The 22,103-nt window shown below is 38.5% G+C and overlaps 1 protein-coding gene and 1 long non-coding RNA gene across 6 annotated transcripts in view; one reads left to right on the top strand and one right to left on the bottom strand.

Moving 5' to 3' along the window:
- macrod2 (mono-ADP ribosylhydrolase 2) overlaps nucleotides 1–22,103 on the top strand; it is a 724,457-nt gene that overhangs the window by 465,473 nt on the left and 236,881 nt on the right. For all 5 annotated transcript variants that reach the window (XM_057848773.1, XM_057848772.1, XM_057848771.1 and 2 more), the window contains exon 7: nucleotides 4,376–4,406. In XM_057848773.1, coding sequence (XP_057704756.1) covers nucleotides 4,376–4,406 — 31 coding nt within the window. The remainder of the gene's footprint in view (nucleotides 1–4,375; nucleotides 4,407–22,103) is intronic.
- LOC130923233 (uncharacterized) overlaps nucleotides 20,038–22,103 on the bottom strand; it is a 62,382-nt gene continuing 60,316 nt past the window's right edge. Inside the window, exon 3 of the long non-coding RNA XR_009064677.1 lies at nucleotides 20,038–20,646. This is a non-coding gene — a long non-coding RNA (uncharacterized LOC130923233). The remainder of the gene's footprint in view (nucleotides 20,647–22,103) is intronic.

Raw genomic sequence — 22,103 nt, 5'->3', positions numbered from 1 at the left:
CAAATACGAATCAGCCTAGTTTGGATTTGAAAAAATTGAACTGTTCACATTACATGAAAACAATCAGATATGTGTCACATACTGACAAAGAAATTAGAATTTACCTGCAGCGTGAAATAGCCTAATTGTGCATGTGAAATATATGCATGGCCTTATGGGTCAAAACAACAAACCATAGGAATGCAACTCCAGTCATGCTTACAATAATCACAGAACCTGCCTCTTGTCATTGTTCATGCACCGTGAGCTAAATAAGTGTGCAGAAGTGCTGAGAGGAAAGGTGTTCCACTTTAAAATGATGTGATAGATTCGGGAGGAGCCTCGGAAACAGAATAATTTCCCTGGTGACCAATTTTTGAGCACTCCCTAAGCAAAGAGAATCATCAACAACGCAAGACGTCAGGCGCAGCCTCATGCCAACACCACCCGACATGCTGACTCACTTCTAATGAGCAGCCGCAGATAGAAATAATAACCTGAAGCAGGAATCATAGGTCATGACTGTCTATATACTGCTGCCTGTTCTAATTAACTCTGGACCTTCACACAGTGTAAGCATATCCACAGGTATGTATGCTAACAACTACGCTGTGTATCGTTGTTTGAAAACAATAAAGAAAAGTAGGTTATGCTTTACATACCTTGCTCTATTGAGCAGCATGACTTCTTGTATTTACTGCCCTTGTTCTAGTCCAGGGCGTTGATGTTTACAGTCCATGGCTTGGAAAAGTGATTTTGTTTTTCACGTTACATACTTGCTACATTCTCACAACAGATAAGTCATTATCCTCTATTAGCCAAGAACTAATCAAGAGGTTTCAACTAAATATTATATATTTTACGCATGTGTATGTCATTGCTACATTTTTTTCATCTTAGGAAGCATTTTGGCATAAATTGATATAATGCCTTGTTATCATGAATTAATTGACTTGCTGTATATCATTGTTGAATAAATTAGCAACATTATACAACATTTAAAGTTGTTCACCATCCCAGACTCTCAGATGAAATATGCTTTGTGTTTGGGAGTTTTTCCCCCCTCAGTATTTTTCAGTTAAGTGATTATATTGTTCTTCAATTGCAAAATATTTAGGAAAATGCCATGGGCAGAGCTCGGCAGAGCACTGAAAAAATAGCCATGCTTCATCATATGTTGTTTGTGTCAGTCAGACAGTCACCTGGAAAGGTCAAAGCTACTTTTAAAGATTTAAATCGCCTTACAGAAGAAAAATGAAACTTGACAGGTGGAACCCTAGAACTGGTAAATAGGGATACAAAGAGAAGCACATTCATCTATCTTGAAAGGCCGTCATATTGACCTATTGGGTTTCAAACTGGAAAATGGAAAATGGACGATAATTTTACTTTTTTTTGAAGTTCTGTTTTTTTTGTAACCCGTCCTGTTCAGCTGCTTAACACGGAGAATGAAGATCTGAGTGTTCGATTGGTGTGAACAGTTTTAATGTATCTCATGGGAGTATGACAATACTCCCCTTGTGATCATTCAGCGTACCTTGTTTATTAGGAGAAAGCAGCGAACAGGAAAGGGTTATGGGGGAACAGAAGAAAAGAAGGAGAGAGACAAAGAAGCACACACAACAACATGAAACACAGTGGGGAAAATAAGTATTTAGTCAACCACTAATTGTGCAAGTTCTCCCACTTGAAAATATTAGAGAGGCCTGTAATTGTCAACATGGGTAAAAAAAAAAAACAGAAAATCACTCCATCAATTTATTTGCAAATCATGGTGGAAAATAATAATTTGGTCAGTACCAAAAGTTCATCTCAATACTTTGTTATGTACCCTTTGTTGGCAATAAAGGAGCCCAAATGTTTTCTGTAACTCTTCAGAAGCTTTTCACACACTGTTGCTGGTATTTTGACCCATTCCTCCATGCAGATCTCCTCTAGAGCAGTGATGTTTTGGGGCTGCCTTTGGGCAACATGGACTTTCAACTCCCTCCACAGATTTTCTATGGGGTTGAGATCTGGAGACTGGCTAGGCCTCTCCAGGACCTTGAAATGCTTCTTCCGAAGCCACTCCTTTGTTGCCCTGGCAGTGTGTTTGTGATCATTGTCATGCTGAAAGACCCAGCCACATGTCATCTTCAATGCCCTTGCTAATGGAAGGAGATTTTCACTCAAAATCTCTCGCTACATGGCCCCATTTATTCTTTCCTTTCCACAGATCAGTCGTCCGGGTCTCTATGCAGAAAAACAGCCCCAAAGCATGAATTTTCCACCCCCATGCTTCACAGTGGGTGTGGTGCAATTCAGTATTCATTTTCCTCCAAACACAAGAACCTGTGTTTCCACAAAAAGTTTCTTTTTTGGTTTAATCTGACCATAACACATTCTCCCAGTCCTCTTCTGGATCATCCAAATGGTCTCTAGCGAACCGCAGACGGGCCTGGATGTGTACTTTCTTCAGCAGTGGGACACGTCTGGCAGTGCAGGATTTGAGTCCCTGGTGGCGCATTGTGTTACTGACAGTAGCCTTTGTTACTGTGGTCCCAGCTCTCTGTAGGTCATTCACTAGGTCCCCCTGTGTTGTTTTGGGATTTTTGCTCACCGTTCTTGTTATCATTTTGACGCCACGGGGTGAGGAGGAAGTTGAAAGTCCGTGTTTCCTAACGACAGCCCCAAAACATCACTGCTCTAGAGGAGATCTGCATGGAGGAATGGGCCAGAATACTAGCTGAAAGATACTGTAAGTGATTGGAGGGGTGGATTGTGAACAAATCAGCCATGTAGTCGAGAACCCAGTATTTCTGTCAATCCCATGTGAGTGTATGTTGGCATCCTATTCTATGCTGTCCCATCGCTTATCCTGCCAGTTTTTTTTTTTTTTTTTTTAATTTATTACTTTTTGTTTAATAATGTCAGATTTATTGAGGGTAACCAATTTAACCTTGAATATTTGATTGTGTTAATTCTATATTTATGATATATTTATAATTATATTAACGCACAAGCCTATTAAGTAAAACAAAACAAAAAATTATGAATGTTAAACATGGCTGAGCAACACTAAATATTTTCCACTTCCACTAATGTCTTTTATTGTTTTTGGTTTTGCTGTTATATGATTTTGCATACACTGAGATAGTGCCATCTCAGCATTTCAAATGCATTGTTCTGTAAAACTCAAAAACCGATATATGGTTTTACTTGTGGAGTTCACTGTATTATCTGACCAATCGTTTGACATATGTGCATGTAGTCTACCAAAAAAAAAAAAAAAATGTGCGTATAGGAAGCAGCAGCTCTGTGTGCGATACTGGACAGTTAACAAACAACACTGATCAGACCTTGGGAAATTGCTGACGTAATCTGTTGTTATGTCTTGTGGAGCCAATGAGGAAAACAGTAGACTGTAGTGATCATTACCCTCTCTATACTAGTATAATTCACCCACAGAATTAAAGCTGGGGATGTTGTGTCAGACCAACGAGCGACACGAGCGGCTGACACGCGGGACACAGTGGCTCAACTTGCTGAGACTCCCATTCATCATCCGCTACAAGAACACATTTTCTTTTTTTCTCTTTGGACCTACATCATTTTATTATTACACACACACACACACATATATATATATATATATATAAATATATATATATATCACATTTATTTTTCATGACAAAAAGTTTACGTCATGGCTTAGCTGGCGCTGATAAACTATGCATGTATCCCAAGGATCACTATGTTGTAATCGGTATAATTTTAAATGCAAACAACAACAAAAACAACAACAAAAAACAAGCCATTGCCGTTTTGCTTACTATAAAAATAATACATTTAGTTCACTAGTAGATTAGTGGTTATAAAATTAATCCATTAGTTTGATGGTTGTGACGTTCGTTGTCGGTGTGTCATTTATTAATGTTTTCATTCCTCATTATGAAGAATGCAAAAACCAAAACACAACTTCAGCTGCTTTTGAGAACAAATGGAACCTTTGTATAAGGGGAAAAAATCTTTACGGTTTATTAATATACTTAAAAAGATAAATGTGAAATAGGGACGCTCAGAGCAAGGCCTATGTATCATATTATATTTGCTGACACAAGTAAAGAATAATGGAACTATTTTAAGCTATAAAGCCACGCTTGAATAATATGTCTGCTGCAAAGTGCCACAAAGCAAGAACTATTACAGTCTGGTCACTTTTTAGGTAAGGGAAATAGATATATGTAAACATTCACATTGTGCTTGTGAGCAAACATTTTGTGTAAAATTTTCTCTTCTTTGGGATTTTGTTTTTTAACTCAACAAAATGCAATGCGGTAGTTATAAAAAGCCTTGCTGAATTAGTCTTGTTTGTTTATTGTGAATATGCTTTGACTGGTTTTTCTTTCTTTCACAGGCCTTCCCATGTATCTCCACAGGAATCTATGGTAAGATTGCCATTGATTTATCCTTTTGTTTGTTTGATGCTGGAAGTCTGTCTTCATGAGAATTTCAATGTGCACACCTTTATGGAACTGAAATTACAAATGTATTTTTTATTAATAATTCATGCGAAAAGTTATTATTTTGAATAAAATGGAATTGCTCATCTTGGAGCACGAAACAAAGTGTGAGAGTAGCCTTGAATTAGGCTAACACAATGTCTCATGGGACCAGCTGGCCTCAGATGAACCAAACAGGCTACGAGCCACGGTGCTCATTAAACAAAGTCACTTTGCAAATATGTCAATTGTCAAACTTGTTGACAGAGGGAGGCTTTGAAGTTACAACAACAAAAGGTGCTCGGTGTAGTTAAAATTTATTTTTTTGTAAAATACTGACAATTTAATTATTTTATTATTTAGATATTCACGTATTGTACACTGTAATATTTTAGATTTATAGTATTTTGAATAACAATAGGGGAGACTGGGGCAATGTGAGACATTTTTTACATTTGCTCTCCTTCAAGCAAGCTAAAATAACAAATCACTAAATTTAACATATTTCGCTAGAATTTAGGATGTTTCCTAGCAATGGAAACAATCAGAATGTACTCAGGATGAATAGTATTCAAACATAACTAGTTTAAAAAAATGTGTACATATATTGTATCTAAAGGTCAAATTACACCGGATGAGTGTGCAGATCCGCCAAGCTCCGTGTTGACTGTGTGCTCCACAGTACATAAAAAATAGGACAACTGTGGTCCGGCAGCTCCGTCACTGTCGTGAGCTCTCGCGTGATCACATGCAATATTGTGACATAAATAAAACGGCAAGCACTATACTCAACAGAGAAGCAGAGAGAGGTAGACTTGATATGACTGAACATTATATCCCGATTTTTTTTTTTTTTTTGCTTTTACCATGGGTTTGTGACACCCCGACCACGTATGGCGTTCCATGCAGATTTCTTTTTAAAGTTGTCCTTATAAAAAAAGATCTGCTGTGTCATAAATTACTTTGTGACTTTCACAATGAATGTGAATGAATCATTCATCGTCCATGTTTGCTGGCGCGAATAAGCACCTGGCCTGTTGACTCCATGCCTGGCTCTGCGCATTTTGACGGATGCGTCTCTGGCAACAATGGAAAATAGCCCAAATTATCCAGCAGCCTCCGGCACGGCAGAGCTTGTTCGCCATCAATCCGCAGCGCATATTCAGCCGGTATAATTTGAACAATATAGAATTTAAACGGATTGGCTCCGCCGCTGTATCTTGGCGATCCGCACCGCATCTGCATCCAGTGTAATTTTGCCTTTACCTTACCCCATCTAAAGTGCAAACAGAGACAGACTAGAAAAATTAAAGGGGTAAACTGATTCGGTTACTTTATCCATCTTAATATAAAAAATCATAATAGCAAATGTTGTGAAAGTTTGAATCCTAACAGGTAGCATTACAATAAGACAATTCAGAATGAATGTCAGAATAGTAACAGCATCCTCGGGTTTGGTCGATTAAACACATTTTTTAAACACCTGAACACAACTCAAGATCTACTATACCATAAAAGAATATCATCATACATCATAACATGACAAAATTACCCATGGCGGGATCTATGTTTCCTGGATCACTTCTTTGATCTTCAGAACTCTCTTCATCGGGCAAGTGGGACAAGGATATCAATCTCCTCTGAGCTGCTAGCTACAGTGTTCTTTTTGGTCGTTTTGTTTTTCGGGTTGGTCCTTTCTTTGCAACTTTGCCTTTTCCTAACCAATTTCTTACTGGGATCATGTGGCTCATCTGAGTCAGCTGACCAGGCTTATCCAGGTGGACCATGTGCAGTGGATGGATTAATATCAGTTACTGGATTGTCTGAAGCGAGTAGTTCATCTGCAGGGGCATCATCTGCTAGATCTTCTGCAGCGACAGGCTGCAGCTCAGGATTTGGCCTGTCTGACACCGTGAATGGTGCAAATGCCTAATCAGTACATCTAAATCCAGATGTGATGTTGTGGTTTGTCACTGCTGACATGAAGGAGTGAAGTGAGACATCTCACTTTACCCCGCATCATTTGCCTTCCTTTCCCCACCGCCACAATTTTGCAAAAAAAAAAAAAAAAAAAAAGAAACTCCTAACTCTAACAACACTGACTAATATTAAGATGGCATCATCACATTATTTGATATGTTGTTAGTTCACCAACATGTGTGATGACATATTTTCTAGCTAAATGAATTTGTTTTGGGACAACAGCTGATTAAGTTGACAGAAAGAACATTTATATGCAAAAACTATATTTTTTGGGGGGAAAAACCATGGGTAACACTTTATAGAAACTATCTTTGATAACTAGTTAATACGTCATTACTAAACTGTTAATAAATGATTCCTTGTTGACTTGTTAAGTGGTTTTTAACAGTTTGCTGTCATATATGGACGTTAAATGCCTCTCATATACTGATTTTGTCCTGTGTTTAGCACAAAAAATGTCATAAACTCATGGGTTTGGACTAGTATGTTGCTGTTCTGCCATTTGATGGCTCAGTATATGCGTTTCTATTCATGTCACAAAATGTTCAACATTGCATTTTTGGTAAAGTACAGGACACAGAAAGGCCTATAGGTAGAACAATCTTGATGTACAAAAAATGGATATTTTTAATATCACATCTAATTTCTGTACCTTCAATTTGTTCAACCTATTTGCTGTTCTTTAAAATTGTTGTAGTTGTAGTTGATGTAAATCTGTAAACTGTGGGTTGATATATTTGTTATAAGCTTATGTACAGTGGGGCAAATAAGTATTTAGTCAACCACTAATTGTGCAAGTTGTCCCACTTGAAAATATTAGAGAGGCCTATAATTGTCAACATGGGTAAACCTCAACCATGAGAGACAGAATGTGGGAAAAAAAAAAAAAAAAAAACAGAAAATCACATTGTTTGATTTTTAAACAATTCTTTTGCCAATCGTGGTGGACAATAAGTATTTGGTCAATACCAAAAGTTCATCTCAATACTTTGTTATGTGCCCTTTGTTGGCAATAACGGAGGCTGTAACTCTTCACAAGCTTTTCACACACTGTTGCTGGTATGTTGGCCCATTTCTCCATGCAGATCACCTCTAGAGCAGTGACGTTTTGAGGCTGTTGTTGGGCAACACAGACTTTCAACTCCCTCCACAGATTTTCTATGGGGTTGAGATCTGGAGACTGGCTAGGCCACTCCAGGACCTTGAAATGCTTCTTACGTAGCCACTCCTTTGTTGCCCTGGCTGTGTGTTTGGGATCATTGTCATGCTGAAAGACACGTCTCATCTTCAATGCCTTTGCTGATGGAAGGAGATTTTCACTCAAAATCTCTCGATACATGGCCCCATTCATTCTTTCCTTTACACAGATCAGTCGTCCTGGTCCCTTTGCAAAAAAAAAAAAAAAAAAAAAAAAAAAAGCATGATGTTTCCACCCCCATGCTTCACAGTGGGTATGGTGTTCTTCGGATACAATTCAGTATTCTTTCTCCTCCAAACACGAGAACCTGTGCTTCTACCAAAAAGTTATTTTGGTTTCATCTGACCATAACACATTCTCCTAGTCCTCTTCTGTATCATCTAAATGCTCTCTAGCGAACCGCAGACAGGCCTGGACGTGTGCTTTCTTCAGCAGGGGAACACGTCTGGCAGTGCAGGATTTGAGTCCCTGGCGGCGCAATGTGTCACTGATATCAGCCTTTTTTACTGTGGTCCCAGCTCTCTGTAGGTCATTTACTAGGTTCCCCTGTGTGGTTCTGGGATTTTTGCTCTCCATTCTTTTTATTATTTTGACGCCATGGGATGAGATCTTGCATGGAGCCCCAGATCGAGGGAGATTATTAGTGGTCTTGTATGTCTTCCATTTTCTAATAATTGCTCCCACAGTTGATTTCTTTACGCCAAGCGTTTTACCTATTGCAGATTCAGTCTTCCCTTGCCTGCCACAGCCAGACTATTCTCCCTGTATTTTTCAAAAACTGTGAAACATTAACGGCCTCTCGGGCAAGGTACAAAATCAATCTTCCAATCAGATTAGTTTATTTGCGTGACGTGTTCTTAACGAGTAACATCACTCTTGCGCGCCGAAAGTCATGTCTACAACAACACAGGTGGCGAACGTGAGAGCCGAGAATATGTTCCAATCCGCAGTAAAACCAGTTTTAAATTACCAAATACACATCGAAACAAGTCATTGACAACAGTCAACATGGCTCGCGCTAGCCATGTTGAATAAACTTCTCCATTCTCAGCTCACGCTAATTACTTGTCGCTTTAACAACGTCACGTCTGCCCATCGCTGATTGGTCCACTCCGCTGTCTGTTTGCTGTGGTTTGCTCCGCCCTCGGAATTTGATCCGCCGGACGGTCGCCAGACTCAATCGCTGGAACAGCGGTGAGTCTGGTATATCAGGCAAAGTCTTCCCAGCCTTGTACAGGTCTACAATTTTGTCTCTGGTGTCCTTCGACAGCTCTTTGGTCTTGGCCATAGTGGAGTTTGGAGTGTGACTGATTGAGGTTGTGGACAGGTGTCATTTATACTGATAATGTGTTAAAACAGGTGCCATTAATACAGGTAACGAGTGGAGCCTCGTTAGACCTCGTTAGGAGAAGTTAGACCTTTTTGACAGCCAGAAATCTCGCTTGTTTGTTGGTGACCAAATACTTATTTTCCATTCTAATATGGAAATAAATTCTTTAAAAATCAAACAATGTGATTTTCTGTTTTTTTTTTTTTTTTTCCATATTCTGTCTCTCATGGTTGAGGTTTACCCATGTTGACAATTAAAGGCCTCTCTAATCTTCTCAAGTAGAACTCGTACAATTTGTGGGTGACTAAATACTTATTTGCCCCACTGTATGTTATTGGGACGTTATTATAAATTAACACCTAGTCCCCATTCACCAACAATTAAAGAATGAGGAATAGTTGCAACTTTAAAATAATGTCCAAATATCATAAATAAACTATTAACTGATACTTAATAAGTCATTACTTAGTAAGCTACTAATAGTGTGTTAATGGTACATTACTATTTTATAAGGTAAGTATAAATCATTGACATACAGCTTACAAGTCATTTATTAATCATTAACCATCAGTTTGTTCATGACATATTAACTATCCATAAGGCATCATTATAAGTGCTTAACAAACACTTCACAAATCAACAATAAATCCTTTATTAACATTTTACTAATGCTCTATTAACTAGTTGTCACAGATAGTTATTATAACGTGTTCCCAAAACATGTGTACTACATTAGGAGGAGGATCTCTTCTTCATGGACAAGGTGAATTTGTAGGGGCTTGAAAACATGATGGTTGTCTGATCACAAATGTGCTCCCTCACTTAGATACAGGGGGTGTCTCACATTACCCCAGTCTCGCTTACTTAATGAGCAGCGTTCTTCCATAATAATCATTCTGGTCTATTTTTACTATTATTTTTAAGTGATCAAAATGCACATTATCCATAATAGTGTGAAATACAGTATCTGTTGAACTGGGACTGTAATTTCACAAGAGAACTAGTGATTTGAGTTTTTTTCTTGTACCCTTTGTGCAAACACTCTTCCCTAAAGCTTTTCTTTCATACATTTGCAGTAACAGTCATCCCTCAGGGAGCAACAGTTAAACAAGAACACCTCTGATAACTCATTGCTCAGTCATCAAGGGGAAAAAAAGGGGGAAGAAAAGACTGACCAAGCTGTGCAAATTTAGAGATGGAGTACCTCACAAAGTCAGCACATGTTTAAAACTGAGAAATGTCAGTTGGTGTAAGGCTTATATGACCGTGTGAATCAGGTCTAAGTAGCTGGCAACAACAGCGTGTGTTCACCCCTATGTCTAACTCCAAATCAGGTCCAGTTGTCAATTTTCCCTCCCCTTGGTTTTGCGACTCATTAGCGTTTTATGATAAAATGGGTGAATGGGGGCCAAGTGGATTAAATTTTTTGTTAACACTCTGTCACTCCCCAATACTGGCATGCTGTATGTACTGTAACGTACTGAGGCAGAGTTCCAAATGCTTTAGAGCATTGGTGCAGCATCCTCAAACGGGAAGTAAGGGAACACAAGGTTGCTAACATCCATCAGCTCTGAGATGTCATCAAAAAGAAATGGAAGACAATCTCATTGGTATCCTCTGAAGCTCTGGTAAGCTCCATGCCCAAGAGTGTTAAGGCAGAGATGGAAAATCCTGGTGGTCACACAAAATATTGACACTCCACTGTTTGGACATTTTCACTTAGGGATGTTTTTCCCCTGCAGATTAGATTTTATTTGGCTGTGTGTTGAGTTATTTTGAGGGAGGAAAATATAGTGATATGAGCTGTTCGCTTTCTATTGAAAATACCATTTCTCCCTGTGTTGTCACATGAACCAATATAAGGTTTGGGAGGCAATAACACGATACTTGAATTCTGAAGTGACTTTACCAATAGGAAATGTCTGACCTGAATTGCATTTAAGGCAACATGTTCAAGTGGCCTGTTCCAATCTGTAAAACGTGATTAACTAATGATGTTTGGTGTACTCGTAACAATTCGAAGATTCCACATGCAAGATTCCTCTTCTACAGCAGAGAGGTTGACTGAGTGAATGTTATATCAATAATGCTCATGTGCAATTGATCTTCCTTTGGCAGCTGAAAAGGTCAGTTCCAGGACTGGGATGAGTCAATGATATCTAAGCTGTTCTACTGCTACAACTCCTGTCATAAATGTCTTGCAGAAACAGTACAGTTGATCTTCAGCTTTTCTATATAGCTAGGCTCACTCCCTGGAGGGCATGTCAATCTTGATCCACGTTAAGATACTTTCTGCCGCGGCAGAGTGGTTAAAGAAAACAAAAACTCCAACCACTCTCTCTTCCTCAGTGTTAGCTGCTTTGTCTGGGCTTGAATGTACAGTACTTCCTCAAAAATACAGTTGGGCAAATAAGTAGTCAACCACTAATTGTGCAAGTTCTCCCACTTGAAAATATTAGAGAGACCTGTAATTGTCAACATGGGTAAACCTCAACCATGAGAGACAGAATGTGGAAAAAAAAAAAAAAATCACATTGTTTTATTTTTAAAGACATTATTTGAAAATCGTGGCGGAAAATAAGTATTTGGTCAATACCAAAAGTTCATCTCAATACTTTGCTATGTACCCTTTGTTGGCAAAAACGGAGGCCAAACATTTTCTGTAACTCATCACAAGCTTTTCACACTGTTACTGGTATTTTAGCCCATTCCTCCATGCAGATATCCTCTAGAGCAGTGATGTTTTGGAGCTGTCGTTGGGCAACACGGACTTTCAACTCCCTCTGCAGATTTTCTATAGGGTTGAGATCTGGGGACTGGCTAGGCCACTCCAAGACCTTGAAATGCTTCTTACGAAGCCAGTCCTTTGTTTCCCTGGCTGTGTGTTTGGGATCATTGTCATGCTGAAAGACCAGGCCATCTTCAATGCCCTTGCTGATGGATGTATTACTCAAAATCTCTCGATACATGGCCCCATTCTTTCTTTCCTTTACACAGATCAGTTGTCCTTGTCCCTTTGCAGAAAAACAGCCCCAAAGCATGATGTTTCCACCCCCATGCTTCACAGTGGGTATGGTGTTCTTCGGAGGCAATTCAGAGTTCTCCACCAAACATGAGAACCTGTGTTTCTTCCAAAAAGTTGTATTTCAATTTCATCTGACACATTCTCCCAGTCCTCTTCTGGATCATCCAAATGTTCTCTAGCGAACCACAGACGGGCCTGGACATGTATTTTTTTCAGCAGGGGGACACGTCTGGCAGTGCAGGATTTGAGTCTCTGGCGGCGCATTGTGTTACTGATAGTAGCCTTTGTTACTGTGGTCCCAGCTCTCTGTAAGTCATTCACTAGGTCCCCCTGTGTGGTTCTGGGATTTTTGATCACCTTTCTTGTTATCGTTTTGACGCCACGGGGTGAGATCTTGCATGGGGCCCCAGATTGAGGGATATTATTAGTGGTTTTGTATGTCTTCCATCTTCTAATAATTGCTCCCACATTTGATTTCTTTACACCAAGCGTTTTACCTATTGCAGATTCAGTCTTCCCAGCCTGGTGCAGGTCTACAATTTTGTCTGTGGTGTCCTTCGACAGCTGTTTGGTCTTGCCCATAATGGAGTTTGGAGTGTGACTGACTGAGGTTGTGGACATGTGTCTTTTATACCGATAATGAGTTAAAACAGGTGCCATTAATACAGGTAACGAGTGGAGAAGAAGTTAAACCTCTTTGACATCCAGAAATCTTGCCTGTTTATCGGTGACCAAATATTTAGTTTCCACTCTAATTTGAAAATCTTTAAAAATCAAACAATGTGATTTCCTGTTTATTTTTTTTCCACATTCTGTCTCTTGTGGTTGAGGTTTACCCATGTTGACAATTACAGGCATCTCTAATCTTTTCAAGTAGGAGAACTTGCACAACTGGTGGTTGACTAAATACTTATTTGCCCCACTGTATAAGTACCCAGGTATTGTTGTCAACCTGGTTTTTCACACAGAAAGCCCTGAGCCCAGTTTCAAACCCGAGACATTCAACTGTGTTGATGACTTGCTAATCACTACCCATGTTGCTGTTAAACTTGACATACAAATAAATTAACAAGTATAACTTTGTTGCAGCCTTGTTTTAAAACATAGAGTACATACATTGAAGGCTTGGTGGGGTGATCATTGTTGGTACTGAATGTGGCTGGTGAGGGCACAGCTTACTGCAGTTCACTGTGTTTATTGTGCTGTCGAGTGCTGCACTGCCAGTGGGGGCCCGTCATAACACTCTGCCAGACGCCCCTTACTTCAAAGTACAAGGCAGTGCCGAGCCAAGCGTGCTGCTGAGGGGAGGTATTAAAGTCTGTTCAATAAATAAACAGCTTAGCACTTTCCATAACTGCATCTCCACAGAACAATGCAGCTGATTAAGGATGAAGATCCAAACACAGCAGAGGGCAAATGGAGGATGGATTTTCAGAACGGAACCTCAGTGTTTGGTCCCTAGTGTAGTTTCGTATTGAATTTTCCTAGTTTTCCCTGAATTACCATGCTCTGAGAAGGGCTCTTGTTTTCGGCACTCATTGTACACTTTAGACCACGGGCCACGGAAAGCGTGGTACTGGTGTGTGTAAAAAAACTGACCCAAAACCTGTTCATCATCGAAGTGTGAAAGAGGTTTTATTTCAATAATCAGTTGCATCCGCCTGTGCTACTGTGTTGAGAGAAAAAATACATTTCTCATAAACTAGGATAAATGAATAAAAAGCATTCAAAGACCTGCTCGGGAAAGGATGAAATGGCCAAATTATGATTCAGAAGAAGAGCAGTCTGCAACTCTGAGACACAGCTTCAGTCGAAAAACATAACACTGACCAATTCTGAGAAAACAATCAGGGACACAGAATTCCAAGGTCTTTTGGGTGAATAAATTTGTCAGGACAGCTAATTCTAATTGACAATTGTCACGCGTCCTTTTTATATTCCAGAGGACTCAGTCACCATTGACAGATGATGGCAGAGTAGGAAGGTTGGGTGTAGCAGTGGGGCACAGGGGGTACCTTCTACACATGGGAAGAAAAATGAGGGCTCACACTGGGCTGACAGTCTAATCCCTCAATCAGCCCCATTAACCACAACAGAATTTCAGCTCAGACACTGTGTTGGAAGTACCACCCATAGACAAACTGGTACCCACTGTGGGCCACAGGGTCACCTAGAATGATAGGGGTTATTAAGTGTTACTCCTGTTTGTACATCAATCACAGCCATGTGACCTGGGTTTAAATGGTTTATTGCTTCCCAGGTGGAGGTACTTCTTAATGTCTCACAAGATTACTGCCCAAAGTTAGCTATCTACACTAAGGAAGGTCATTTCGTCTTTATTCATAATACTGTTCCTGTCTTCACTCCCCTCTATTTTTTTTTTTTTTTAATAAAATAATAAAACGTTGTCTTTTGTTAAAGCATGAACTCACAAGCTTCAACAAGAGCAAAGCTACAACCTAGAAATCATCATTTGAAAAAAAGGTTGTGGACAATCCTAGGAGAGGCTTTGCAGCTGGAGAAAATGTGTTTTTTTTCCCAGCAGCTTTTAATAATCTATTTTGGAGGGATCGGCTCGGGTCAAAGTTTTCAGAGTCTGTCCAACTAAGGCATCAACCATGTGTCTGCTATTTAACTGACATATGCCGTGGCACACTTGCTTTTATGACTGAATCCAAGAAGTGAACTGACTTCAGTGCAGCAAAACCTCTGTTCCTGTTCGGACATAGCGTGTCCTATTTACCGTTTTCCTTCCATGTCATGTGTCTTTCGAAGGGAAAAAAGAAAAAAACGAGAACTGTTGACAGAGATGTACCACTGAGTGGTGACTCTGTGTGATATGCAGGTGTAATCCACCCAAACTCGACTGGATTGTCCATGCTGGCATTCTCCCCATCTGTCCAGATCAAAGGTGTTGAGCGCTAAGGATACTGTATTTTTCCTCCAACCCAGCAACACACCAGCAGTCTTCATTTCTTTCGGATTAAGGATGCTTGGAGACATTTATGACACTTTATCTTTCAACAGTGTTATCTTTTCTTTTGTCACCAGCCATGGCAAGGCAGGCAGTTTCATTCCCTCTAGCAAAACTAAGAGTTTACCTTGGATGGTAAGACCCCAGAAGTGGCTAAAACCAGCTTCCATGAAGTGGTACTGGTCAGGGTATTTTTCTATTTTAGATCGCTAAAATGTAATCCTGTTGGCATTCCCATCAGTATGTAGGAATGATGATCAATTTGACAATGGCATGAAGGAGCATAATAAACAGCAGTGATGCCAAATGACCTTTGTGTGTTTTAAAGCGTGAAAAAAGTTAATAATACAGTATAGTGTTGGTGTCTTTACTTGTACAGTTTGGCCAATCTTGAGAATTTTATAAAGACTTTTTAATTATAGCATCTAGGACAGAGCAGGCCATCACCTCAGTGGAATGTTTCCAAGAAAGGTCGCCATGGCTTGTACCCTGTCTTATCTTCTTACTTTTTTAGTCTGTCTTTCATGGCATTTTTTTCACCTCTCGTTGTCTCCTTCTCCTTTTGTGGGCTGCTAACTCTGTCATGGTCAGAGCATGCTGTGTGCCACTGAAAGAAGCCTGGGGCTATTGGACATCCACACATTGGTGTTTGGAGCTCTAGAGCACTTCTCCGTCCTCCACCCCAGGTCACAATACCTGTCCTGAGGGCCCTGATAGGGTGACAATATGTTCCCTTTTTTCCTGTTGGCATCGTGCCAATTTATACTGCGAAGCCCTCATCCACCCTGGTTTTACCAATTTTCTCTTTGTAAATCTGTGGAATAATCCCAGGGTCAAAATGTTTGAATTATGCGGTAGATAATAGATAAATGGATGGATGGGTAAAAATGTGGGAGTTTGTGCATTAAAGAAGTAAAATTTTGTCAAATTGCAACCATCCACCCCATTCAGTGTTAAAACTTGTCTTGATGAAGTAAGATTTGGTACGTATTATATCAGTATGAAATTTAAAACATAGTTGAACCCCAAACATTTGTGGTTCGGTACTTGAGAATTATCTATTGTGTAGTCTCCCTTTTAGTAGAGTTGTCCGACAATAACTTTTTAACCGATATATATTATTATTTTATTATTATAACCGATATTGTCCAACTCCAAAAATCAGATACAGATACAGTATATGTGGTCGTGCACTTAACGTGTTATTGCTAATTGTATTGTGCACCACTGGATGCCTTAATAATGATAAATGTAACAACTCCAAGGTTTACATTCTGTGAAAAATAAGAACAACTTCAAATGAAGAAGATAAATGTCCCATTTAGATCATTTAAATTGAAGTGAGCCAAAATGTCCATAATTAAATAAAAGGAATGATTCACAATTAAATCACATTTACAGTAGTTACCCCAAAGAGCCATTAGGTTGCGACCAAAGCATTAACAATTCCAGGCAGGCAATCATAGGACATGCCAATGCAATGACAATTACCAAGAGGCGTTTTGCTGGGCTTTTCCGCAGATTTTATTTTATTTTTTGCTACTATACTAAGTGACTATTTCTTTCTGTTAACACAGTATATATATGTAATGAGTTTATAATTAATTATTTTTCAATCATTTACATACCTGTCAAGGTGTACGGTTTCGGCGTAATTTGTACAAGTGAGCACTGATTTTTAAATGTGTACGCCGTACGTTTAAAATCTGTACGTTTTTCATGCATTACGTTTTTTTTTTTCTGTTTGGATTTTGTCACAGTTTCGGCAATGAGACAATGAGCATTACTATGTGTAATGTTGGTTGAATGACGCAAGAAAAGTCAGAGACACGAAGCGAGAAGAGTGTTTGTTGTGAAACTGTAGCAAACGCGATGCTGGGCTAGGTGGCTCCAATATTTCCTGACTGTAGCCGACAGGCTACAATCTACGCCCAGATATTACATGCATGTAGAACTAAATGTGAAATGACAGACTCGGCGGCGTTGGTAAACATCCGCCATTTTAAAGCAGTAGACTTCTCAGAAAGGTTCTGTTGTAGTGAGCCTTCCTAGCTAACCTAAGTAACTTTTTATCTAAAATACTCCTAAAACGACAAAATCTTGACTTGAATCTATCTTTAAATGATGAAACAGTTTTAAAACTTTCACATGTCGAAAGTAGACAGAAGAGAACTAATGCAAAAACGGGAGCAATTTTAACAACTTTAACGGTTGATTCACAACATAAAATGACTTCCAAACATAGCAAAGGTTACTATGTTTTTTTTTTTTTTTTTTTTTTTAATGGGAAAAAAAACATGAAAGGTAACACCAGTTACTTTGCTAAGTAACTAATTACTCTTACATTCAGGTAACTGAGATACTAAATAACTTTTTGGGAGAAGTAATTTGTAACTGTAATTAATTACTTTTTAAAAGTAAGATTAACAACACTGGTCATAAAGTCTGCAGAATGAAAAGTGACGAAAGCGGACATTTTATTCTGCTAACTTGTTGCCGAACACAATTTGCCCGCAACTATTGTTTATCACTTCTCAGAATTAGCAAAAGAAATGTTCCCTGTCTCAAAGATTGCATCGGTAAGTTAATTTTATCAATTGACCTTTTTAATTTATAATTGGACACACTAACGAACTACCTTCAAGTCAAACTGAATTGTGAGCTGAAGTGCCATGAAGTGCAGACATCAAAAGACATAACAGAAATTGCCAAAAGTACTACATACAATTATAACAAAATTCACTGTTAAATTTTAGTAATCATGATGTGGCCGAAGATATTGATTGCTCTTTTATTGCACCAGGTTATTTGTTATAATATTACCAATAAATTCATATTATTTTAAAAAGTGAATCTTATTTTTGTTTCATATTGCACGCAATATACAACGTTGTAAGATTAGTCACTATTTGTAAGATTGCCAATGGCCTCGGGTTGACAGGTATGCATTTATTGTTATTTAATTTTTGCACCATCAATGAAAATGGCGTACTCTCATAACAAAACTATCATCATATCATATCATATATCATTATCATAATTTAAGGACATCTAATGGTCAATAAGCCTAACAGCTGTGTTAAGATATGAATAGCTGTTGTACAAATGCAGAAGTCTTCTACATTCACTTTGAAGGCAACTAAACCTTGCCTTTGTTAAAGGATCTTTATACATGGTTCGTACAGGTCCTTGAAATCCTTTAAAATGCTTGGATTTTACTGTAGTGTTTTACAGTTTTTGCAAAATGCTTGAATTTTGCATGAAGTCCTTTAAAATGCATGGAAGTGTTAGGAATAAAATATTTCTCAGCACCATGTCTGAATAATTTAAATTATCAAATGAAGGAAAATAAAATAAATTTGCCTCATCGCTGCTATACAGTCATTCTGAAGTTGCTTCGCCTTGATGTCCTGTATCACATATTGCTATCAAGAGTACAGTGCATTAGAGTGCGTGAGTAGTTTGGAGTATAATCAATTGAACAGTATACAAATAGAGTAGTATTTAAATGCATACAGTACATGTGCAGTTGCTTTGGTTTAGTACAATACTTTTATCGCACGAATTGTACCCCTTTTTTGTCACATTTTTTTCCCGCGACCTACATATCCCCTCTGCCAGTTGTGGTTTAATCCGACTGGGAGCCACTTCGTCGCTGCTAGGACTCAGCTTACTCATCTTACTCACCTGGCTTTTGACTGACACCCCTTGTTGTACAAGAAAACAGCCACCTATTTTGAGGAGTATGGGGGGATTATAATAGCCTTGTATAGAGCTTCACTAGTTTTGGCGTTTTGTTGTGAACTACAGTTCCACATAGTGAATGTACATCGATATATCATTTAGCTTAGCAATTAGAGGTGTGAGAGCCATTTTCGATTGTCCCAAACTTCAAGGAAGCGCATTTATCAAGGTTTCGTCGGCCATCACTTTTGTGTGTCTTTGCCCCCAACAGCATGCTATCACTATCTCTGCTACTGGATACGCTCAGTTTGCCACAAAATGCTCACTGCTGCTGAGAACACACCCTCCAGGGGGTTTCAGAATTGGCACCTTTCAAAGTAAATTTATTGATCGTACAACATTTTGGAAGAAATTTGAGTACTTGTGAGAAGGCACCATATTTCATTTTTGCTTCATTGTTGAAAAAAAAACACATTGGCATAATGTTTGAAAGATACTGAGAAAACTGGGAAATTGGTCTTGAGAGTCCTTAAAAAGTGCTTGAATTTGGCCATGAAAAAGGTGTACGAACCCTCTAAAACACTCCAGTAGATTTCTATTTAATTATTTCATTTGACTTTTTTTTTTTTTTTTTTTTTTTGCCAGCTGCCTCCGCTTATTTTTCAAATATTAGATATTGCAGCCTTTTGGTGTTGCATTGTGGCGGACAGTTCATCGGAATGATTGACATTTAGATTAGGTTGTTAGGGATTGGGAGAAAATCGAATACCCACAGGTATGGTGGCAAATGCTGAACTCATATTTGTTGTTTGTTTCTTAGTTTTTTTCTAGAATTCATCAAGAGGATGCCAGTGAGATCAATTCTTTTTGTTTTTGTTTTTTTTCCATAACTGTATACCTTAAAAATTTGAGGCACAAGTCCACTGAAGCGTCTTAAAAGCATTGAACTCACTGTAATTTACAAATATTGGAAGGATACACAGCAATATTTCGGTTCACTATTATGCATTTAGTTACACGACTTCCATCTTCTCACTTTATCATGAGGTGTAACTACACCTTGTGACATCTTACCAAAGATAAAAACACCTGAGCTGTACATTTTTGTTGTGAAGGTGTAGATGACAAGTTTGACAAGTGAAGCTTGTAAGATGGATAGAAATAGTTCATTAGTTATATTGTAGATTGTAGCAGCAGCAGTAGTAGTATTACTTAGATTGTTTGAGCTGAATAATCAGTTGGACATCCAAGTTTTTTTTTTTTTTTTTTTTTTTTTTTTTTTTTATCTCCAGAGTACACAAGTGTCTTAACATGTTCATAAAATAGAAAAAAAAATATTCCATTTAAATACAGGTAAAAAGAAGAATTGTAGTGTTAATGACAGGGTTGCATTATGTATTTGTTTCGATTTTTTTTTGTTTTTTTTTTTAACAATGTCGATTATTTTTAATATATTTCATAACTGGAGAAACTCACTAATTCTTATTAGTTAGTGGGATAATATATTTAACTGGTGCCAAATGGTGTGGAAGTCTGTAATGAAAAGATGCGGCTCTTCTGATTTAACACAATTGACATATTTGCCTTGGTCACCTCTTTCATAATCTAACTTTTCATGTCACAGGGTATTTCATAAAAATATTATGCAAATAAATTTTGCACCAGTATCTGTTCATTAACAAGATCCATGCCCTGGAAGTCCAAACCCTCTATCAAGACCACCATCTTTTTGCTGTGCTTGGCTTTGTGATGAAGTAGAGGAGCCTTCAGCAGAAATAATATTGTACCACCTGAGTCCTCATCAGTGCCACTACGTAGCACATATCCCATCAGTGTGCCTCACGAAGACAAATCTCCCTGAGCCGGCCATATTCCCAACATAGGACAGGACCAATCCGGGCAATACAGAGACCCTAGAGGGCCCACCATCACTGCACCTGACGCCAGCTTTCCACCTCCTGACAGATTAGCGTTCACTGAAATCTCCACACTCTGCAAAGAGCAAAAGGAGAATGACTAGAATGAATTCCTTACAGTAATATCATATTAGTTTGTGGTGTTTGCACAGCATCCCGGGGCTTTTGTTTATAGGTCGGCAGTGGTTCAGATGGTAACACGGGTCATCCAGTAACCGAATGGTCAGCGGTTCCTTCCTGGCTCTGACTACCCACTGTCAAAGTGTGCTTGAGCAAAACACACGGCTGCCTATTTGACTATATACCGTAGTTAAATATTGATTTTCATTACATTTTTTCCAGAAGTGATTAGCCCCTTTGCAGCCTTACTAATGTACTGCATCAAATCAGATCTAGCAGTTGTATGTGAAATGTCTGAGCAGTAGTACTTAAAAGCATCCGCAAATGTATGTATTATATCTTATGACTTATACTGTATATGTGCAGCGTAATTATCAAATCTGTCAAGTATTTTGAGACCGTTCTCATCGAATTGATTCAATGTACCCCAAAACATTTGCCCATTGCTGGTGACCAGATGTTCTATTATGATTGAGATACATTCAGGATGCCTGAGCCCAATTCACTTCATTTTTCTTAAAACACACAAATGCAGTTCATCTAACACATTTATTCATTTTCTTTGACTTTATTTAGTGGCACCCTTTTCCTCGACATCTGGTTCTCTTTTTGCTTCAATGTTATTTTCATCTTCCTCACATCTGTTCACCAATATTACATGTGTCACTTGATGTAAGACCCAAATGCAACACACTGAACTAATGGAGTAGTTGGAAATATCTTTCACAACTTTGATATCAACTGTGACAGTTCCTTCTAAGTCAGGATACAGAACAAAGACGGTGAGAGTTTGAAGTTTAGCAAATTTGGGGCATCGTCTATTCAGGATCTGCTATTCACAGATAGCAGTCCAGGGGGTACTGACAAGTTTTGTTTTTGGCAGCCATTTTAATTTCCGTCTTAGTCGTGGTCTTTTGGACAAAAATACTTATTTGTCTTACTCATATTTTAGTAATTTCAAAATTTATTTGTCTTGGTCTGGTTTTAGTCAATGAGAACTCAAATTTCGTCTAGTTTTGGTTGACAATTCTCAAAATGTTTTTGTCTATAAACCTCAAAAGTTTTAGTCCATGAATAAATAAATGAACAAGAGGTTTTCAAAAATTTCAAATGTACTTGACAAATGAGCACATAACTGTAGAGTCTACAAGGACATGACATTTTCAAGATGATAATTCACACTCAGCAGGAAAACAGCACATGATTTGCAAATAATTAAACTCACCTGGACGCCACGAATTTTATGTCAAATGTTAAGATTTTGATAAGACACCAAGTCACCACGCTCAATGCTAATGCTAACGAAAATGCTATGCTAACGCGAATGCTATGCTAACTCTACAAGTTAAGTGTGTGATGATCACTCAGCACAGACCTTTAAAGACTAATATGGCATACAATATCAGCAAAACT

Source organism: Corythoichthys intestinalis, chromosome 10 (genome assembly GCF_030265065.1).
Source record: "Corythoichthys intestinalis isolate RoL2023-P3 chromosome 10, ASM3026506v1, whole genome shotgun sequence".
Classification (NCBI taxonomy): domain Eukaryota; kingdom Metazoa; phylum Chordata; class Actinopteri; order Syngnathiformes; family Syngnathidae; genus Corythoichthys; species Corythoichthys intestinalis.
This window is presented reverse-complemented; position numbering and strand designations above follow the sequence as displayed.